This window comes from Poromitra crassiceps, assembly GCF_964638095.1.
Source record: "Poromitra crassiceps genome assembly, chromosome: 14".
Classification (NCBI taxonomy): Eukaryota; Metazoa; Chordata; class Actinopteri; order Beryciformes; family Melamphaidae; genus Poromitra; species Poromitra crassiceps.
The window spans coordinates 28714682-28721968 of NC_139633.1; the positions used below are offsets into that span (position 1 = coordinate 28714682).

At 53.5% G+C, this 7287-nt stretch overlaps 1 protein-coding gene across 1 annotated transcript in view; it reads left to right on the forward strand.

Annotated features, from left to right (window-relative positions):
* The first annotated feature begins 657 nt into the window (after positions 1-657).
* sptbn1 (spectrin, beta, non-erythrocytic 1) overlaps positions 658-7287 on the forward strand; it is a 78961-nt gene continuing 72331 nt past the window's right edge. Inside the window, exons 1-4 of the mRNA XM_083650935.1 lie at positions 658-807; positions 5009-5182; positions 6411-6502; positions 6747-6827. Of these exons, the coding sequence (XP_083507061.1) occupies positions 745-807; positions 5009-5182; positions 6411-6502; positions 6747-6827 (410 nt within the window). The 5' untranslated portion in view covers positions 658-744. The remainder of the gene's footprint in view (positions 808-5008; positions 5183-6410; positions 6503-6746; positions 6828-7287) is intronic.

Below are 7287 nucleotides of genomic sequence, written 5' to 3' on the forward strand. Positions count from 1 at the left end.
TTGACCAGGCTAAGATAAGCTAACAGCAGAGTGTGACTTCAGGATGGTTGTCCAGGCTAAGATAAGCTAACAGCAGAGTGTGACTTCAGGATGGTTGTCCAGGCTAAGATAAGCTAACAGCAGAGTGTTAGCTCAGGATGGTTGTCCAGGCTAAGATAAGCTAACAGCAGAGTGTGACTTCAGGGTGGTTGTCCAGGCTAAGATAAGCTAACAGCAGAGTGTGACTTCAGGATGGTTGTCCAGGCTAAGATAAGCTAACAGCAGAGTGTTAGCTCAGGATGGTTGACCAGGCTAAGATAAGCTAACAGCAGAGTGTGACTTCAGGATGGTTGTCCAGGCTAAGATAATAAGCTAACAGCAGCTGGGGAAACTAGCGTTTACCACACTATGTGCAGCACTCCCTCCTGACCACGTTTGATTTGTATAAATCTATTTATTTGATCTAATATTTTATTTTGTGCTTTATTTCTACTGAAACAGAAACAGTAGTTGGATTTGGGTTAGGAGGATGAATTGAAAGACCTGAAAGTGAATAATACTCTCTGCTGCTGCACTGGTTTCTCCCGCGTGACTCCAAAACGATCCAGAGCTTATTAAGACTCTCTCTCTCTCTCTCTCTCTCCCCCCCCCCCCCCCCCCTCTCTCTCTCTCTCAGATGAGCGCGAGGCGGTTCAGAAGAAGACCTTCACTAAGTGGGTGAACTCCCACCTGTCCCGGGTCTCATGTCGGATCACAGACCTGTACATGGACCTGAGGGACGGACGCATGCTCATCAAGCTGCTGGAGGTCCTGTCAGGAGAGAGGCTGGTGGGTGTTCCACACGCACGCACGCACACACACACACACACACACACACACACACACACACACACACACACACACACACACACACTACTGCCCCTCCCCCTTATCTATCTTATCTTAGTTTGTTGCTCAGTATCTGCCCGCCATCTCAGTCAGGGTGAAACTTTATGGCTCTTGACAATTATTAACCAAAAATCTCTCTGTCTCTCTCTCTCTCTTTTCTCTCTCTCTCTCTCTCTCTCTCTCTCTCTCTTTCCTCTCTCTCTCTCTCTCTCTTTTCTCTCTCTCTCTCTCTCTCTCTCTCTCTCTTTTCTCTGTCTCTCTCTCTCTCTCTCTCTCTCTTTTCTCTCTCTCTCTCTCTCTCTCTCTCTCTCTCTGTCTCTTTCTGTCTGTCTCTTTCCTGTCAAATCTCTAGTTCAGTTATCAGTCAACAGACATCAGACACACCTGGCTGTTCGCTCACTGCAGTCACTAGTACACACATAAACGCTCGCACGCACACACACACACACACACACACACACACACGCACACACACACACACACACACACACAAACGCTCGCGCGCGCACACACACACACACACACACACACACACACACACACACACACACACACACACACACACACACACACACACACACACACACACACACACACACACACACACACACACACACACACAGAACATTCCTCCCCGGTCGTAATAACCTGGTGTATATGGAGTTATTTGGCAGTCGGGTCAGTGTACTCTGTGTAGTCTGTCTCAGTGTGACAGCTCACTGGACTCACTCATTTAGGGCTGTTACCATATCACATTTATTGTCTATATTTTCCAACTCTTTTGGCCGTTTGCCAATACTGATATACCCCCCCCCCCCCCCAATCGAGGACTGAATGTGCCAATTAAGTAACGAGCGATGATTAGGTGGCCATGATGGACTGAAGGCCTGTGTGGAAATTCAGCCAGGGCACCAGCGTTACACCACCCAGGGCACCAGCGTTACACCACCCAGGGCACCAGCGTTACACCACCCAGGGCACCAGCGTTACACCACCCAGGGCACCAGCGTTACACCACCCAGGGCACCAGCGTTACACCACCCAGGGCACCAGCGTTACACCACCCAGGGCACCAGCGTTACACCTCCCAGGGCACCAGCGTTACACCCTCCAGGGCACCAGCGTTACACCACCCAGGGCACCAGCGTTACACCACCCAGGGCACCAGCGTTACACCTCCCAGGGCACCAGCGTTACACCTCCCAGGGCACCAGCGTTACACCCCCCAGGGCACCAGCGTTACACCTCCCAGGGCACCAGCGTTACACCCCCCAGGGCACCAGCGTTACACCCCCCAGGGCACCAGCGTTACACCTCCCAGGGCACCAGCGTTACACCCCCCAGGGCACCAGCGTTACACCCCCCAGGGCACCAGCGTTACACCTCCCAGGGCACCAGTGTTACACCACCCAGGGCACCAGCGTTACACCTCCCAGGGCACCAGCGTTACACCTCCCAGGGCACCAGCGTTACACCTCCCAGGGCACCAGCGTTACACCACCCAGGGCACCAGCGTTACACCACCCAGTGACTGGAGTCCCCACGTCTGTTAGCGAGCCTCTGCTCCCCTCCAGCCTCTGTAGACTGGAGCCACAGCAGTCAGTCAGATGTGTCTGCAGATCAAGTCTGAACTCATGGATGTGAGGTCAGATGAAGAACATTGAGATGGAGTCACAACAGGTCTCAACCAGTCAGACGACTCACGTCTCACTTTCACTTTGACTTGGACAAGAACGTTGCCAACTGCAAGTTTATGCGAGTGCAGTTTAATCTACAGCGATCCAAGCAGATCCCCTCTCTCTCTGTGTGTGTGTGTGTGTGTGTGTGTGTGTGTGTGTGTGTGTGTGTGTGTGCGTGCGTGTGTGTGACCGACAAGACGCCCGTACAGCAGGATACAGTTACTGCCAGCCTGCTGTCGCCATAGCAACGGGAATACATTACACCCTTCGACTCGTCCTCTCTCTCTCTCTTCCTACTGTATCTCCTCTTTCTTCCTCTCTCTCTCACACACTCTCACACACAAACACACACACACACACACACTCTCACACTCTCACACACACACACACACACACTCTCTCACACACAAACACACACACTGTTCATCTTACTGTGTAACTGAAAGACAATCCTATGTAATCCAGATCAGACCGCCTTGCCTTTGACCCAACCACTTTCACCCGCCTGCCCCCCATCCTGCCCCCCATCCTGCCCCCCATCCTGCCCCCCATCCTGCCCCCCATCCTGCCCCCCATCCTGCCCCCCGGCCTGCCCCCCATCCTGCCCCCCATCCTGCCCCCCATCCTGCCCCCCGGCCTGCCCCCCATCCTGCCCCCCATCCTGCCCCCCATCCTGCCCCCCATCCTGCCCCCCATCCTGCCCCCCGGCCTGCCCCCCATCCTGCCCCCCATCCTGCCCCCCGGCCTGCCCCCCATCCTGCCCCCCGGCCTGCCCCCCATCCTGCCCCCCGGCCTGCCCCCCATCCTGCCCCCCGGCCTGCCCCCCATCCTGCCCCCCGGCCTGCCCCCCATCCTGCCCCCCGGCCTGCCCCCCGGCCCGCCCCCCATCCTGCCCCCCGGCCTGCCCCCCATCCTGCCCCCCGGCCTGCCCCCCATCCTGCCCCCCATCCTGCCCCCCGGCCTGCCCCCCATCCTGCCCCCCATCCTGCCCCCCGGCCTGGTGACTTCCAGTGGTACATACCCCCCTAACCCCCCTCCCCCTTCCTTCTTCTTCTTCTTCATGTTCTTCTTGGCTTTCTTCTGTGCAGCCTCTCCTCTCCTCTCCTCTCCTCTCCTCTCCTCTCCCTCTCCCTCTCCCTCTCCCTCTCCTCTCCTCTCCTCTCCTCTCCTCTCCTCTCCTCTCCCCTCCACTCCTCTCCCTCTCCCTCTCCTCTCCTCTCCTCTCCTCTTCTCCTCTTCTCTTCTCCTCTCCTCTCCTCTCCTCTCCCTCTCCTCTCCTCTCCTCTCCCCTCCACTCCTCTCCCTCTCCTCTCCCCTCCTCTCCTCTCCTCTCCCTCTCCTCTCCTCTCCCTCTCCTCTCCTCTCCACTCCTCTCCTCTCCTCTCCTCTCCCCTCCACTCCTCTCCCTCTCCTCTCCCCTCCTCTCCTCTCCCCTCCTCTCCTCTCCTCTCCCCTCCTCTCCTCTCCCTCTCCTCTCCCCTCCTCTCCTCTCCCTCTCCCCTCCTCTCCTCTCCTCTCCTCTCCTCTCCCTCTCCTCTCCCCTCCTCTCCTCTCCTCTCCTCTCTGCTGTCATCCGGTCTTTTCACCATGTGTCAAACACACACAGAGAGAGAGAAGGAGAGAGAGAGAGAGAGAAAACCTCAGAATGCCAGCCAAGAATCTCGATACGTTTTCTGAATTTATTTCATTTAAAAGATATATAATCACTATTATGCCAGTGTGGGAATCTTTGGCGTTTTGGCTGCCGATGGATGAGGAAGGGAGGAAAACGCCAAGCCAAGAAAATAAGAGAGAGAGAGGAAGAGTGAGAGAGAGAGAGAGAGAGAGAGAGAGGGACTGAGACAGAGAGAGAGAGAGAGAGAGAGAGAGAGAGAGAGAGAGATATCAATGGGCTCATTGAGTGTTGAGCGTAGCGGTTTAGCTGGGGTCAGACCGCCTCCAGCAGAAGCAGCAGCGTGTTGTGGGAGCGGAGCGTCTGTTCCCAGCATGCCCTCTGCTCTGCCAGGCCGGGTCACATGACCTGCACAGGAACCAGGAAGCGACCGTCTTACGAGCCCGCAAAGCGGGTGGGACCTCGAGGGCAAAACCAACGAGGCCCCTTAGAGATGAGCGCTGCCAGTTGCGCGGCCGAGGGACGCTATAAAGGAGCGTGCGATATTTCTACTAACAAGAAAGATAATAAAGATAATAATATAAAGATATTATAAATATATTTCTAATAACAATAAAGATCATCTTCAGATTTGGGTTTGAGAGTTAAAATCCCAATGGGTTTATGGGCTCTAATGTGGACTAAATTAGGGGTCCTTCCTTGATGAGGATGAGTATCACTAGTTTAACGATAACGCTGGTGTTTTTAATGCATTGCTTACCGTCAACAAAGTTCTGATTTCTGATTCTGGTTTTTGAATGGTTTAAATTAGCTAAAAAAAAAATCCCTTCTCCCGTCTCTCCTCCTCCAGCCCAAACCCACCAAGGGCCGGATGCGGATCCACTGCCTGGAGAACGTGGACAAGGCGCTGCAGTTCCTGAAGGAGCAGCGGGTGCACCTGGAGAACATGGGCTCGCACGACATCGTGGACGGAAACCACCGCCTCACCCTGGGCCTGATCTGGACCATCATCCTGCGCTTCCAGGTGAGGGCCTGCCAATTCATTTTGCATCCCAAAATCCAACGTATTGAGTGGCTGAGATCAGAGGCCTGTAATCTGTCTACCATAGTGTCAGCTCACCTGGGCTGTCGTCCTCTGCTTCCAGGTAACAGGGTGTGCTAATTTTGCATCCCAAAAGGCGATAAACAAATGTAGTTACATATTTTCAAATTGGCGGAGTGGGTCTCGTGTAACCCATCATCATCCCCTACACTATGGCTCATTATGGATTCAAAATTAATTGTGTGTGTGTGTGTGTGTGCGTGTGTGTGTCACTTCATGTTTGTTTCTGTGTGTGTTAAAAAGTCTGATGCTGCGTTCATGTCCCATAGGAATAACAGTTAAAAGCATTGACTTTGAAGAGCCAATGCCTTTGGTTTTGTACCTGCATTCCTACTAAGATTCTTATGAAAATGCACATCAATATCATAGAGACATGGATGAGAAAGTGTTGCAGATTTTGAAAACATGCCTGCGTGAGTGTTGAGCAGCAGCAACACTCATGCAGGCTTGTTTCAACAATGGGGAGTCAGACAGACAATCAGTCAGTCAGACAGACAGACAGTCAGTCAGACAGTCAGTCAGACAGACTGGGTAGACACTGTCTGGGTAGTGTAGCGGTAGATTCTCTGCCTACCAACACGAGGGTCGCAGGTTCGTGCCCCCCTGTTACCTCCGGCTTGGTCGGGCGTCCATCCAGGCAAGATTGGCTGTGTCTGCGGGTGGGAAGCCGGATTAGGCATACTATGTGTCCTGATCGCTGCACTAGCGACCAGGTCTGGTCGGTCGGGGCGCCAGTTCGGGGTGGAAGGGAACTGGTGGGAATAGCGTGATCCTCCCACGTTCTACCTCGTGACGTCGGTGAAGCTCCCCCCGCTGTCAGGTGAAAAGAAGCGGCTGGGAACTGCGCATATATCGGAGGAAGCATGGTGCTAGTCTACGTCTCTCCCCAGATTGGCAGAGGGTGGAGCAGCGACCGGGGCAGGAGAGAGAAATTGGCCAAGTACCGTTGATGAGAAAATTGGGGGGGAGGGAGGGGTCAGAAAAAACAGTCAGACAGTCAGTCAGTCAGTCAGTCAGCCCCTGAGACGTTTCTTGGCCATGCTGCAGCGGCAGCAGTCCGGATCCAGCTTAACTAGGCCTGCCTAGTCTTGTTTTACACACAGTGAGAGACACGTCTGACCCCATGTGTCCTCCTGTGTGTGTGTCTCAGATCCAGGACATCAGCGTGGAGACAGAGGACAACAAGGAGAAGAAGTCTGCTAAAGACGCCCTGCTGCTCTGGTGCCAGATGAAGACTGCAGGGTGAGTGAGGGCTTTAAACCCATGTCAATGCTTTACTGGGCACCACCTCCTCCACACAGCTAGGCTGCCTATGGCAGCTGAAGCAGAGCAGCATTTGGCAAGCTGTTTGTCTTTTCTCTTAGTCATGTTCAGACCACTAATGGTTAATTTCCTTTTAATTAGTATCATAACATCAAGACCCACAACTTCAAGTGTTTGTCTCTGTCTTACTGTGTTTCTGATGTTATTTCCTCTTCCTGTTCAGATATCCAAACGTCAACATCCACAACTTCAGCACCAGCTGGAGAGACGGCATGGCCTTCAACGCCATCCTCCACAAACACAGGTAGCACTCACTGCCTCATTAAACCGTCCACTATACCCTCATTGTTACGGTGCCCCAGCCAGCGCCAGCGGTTACTTCAGTTAATATGATTATTAACGTTAGCTCAGTGTCTTTTGTCTATAGGGCTTGAATAGCCACCAGCCGGGTAGCCGGACAATTAGCAACAGTGCTTGTTTGAGCGAACGTCAGCATACATGCATGTAACGTAACGTAACGTAACGTAACGTAACGTAACGTAACGTAACGTAACGTCAGCATACATGCATGTAGCCATGACTTGTCAGTGAGGGCAAGGCACATACCTCGGCTCCAGCGCTTGTATTTCCCCCGGGCGCCGGGTGTGTCTCTTCGACACGGGTTCCACACGTATTATAAAATGGCTCTCTCAAATCAAACCATCTGATTGGTTCACAGCCGTGGTATATTGAGCACATACTACAGCTAGAGCCGCTTTGCATGG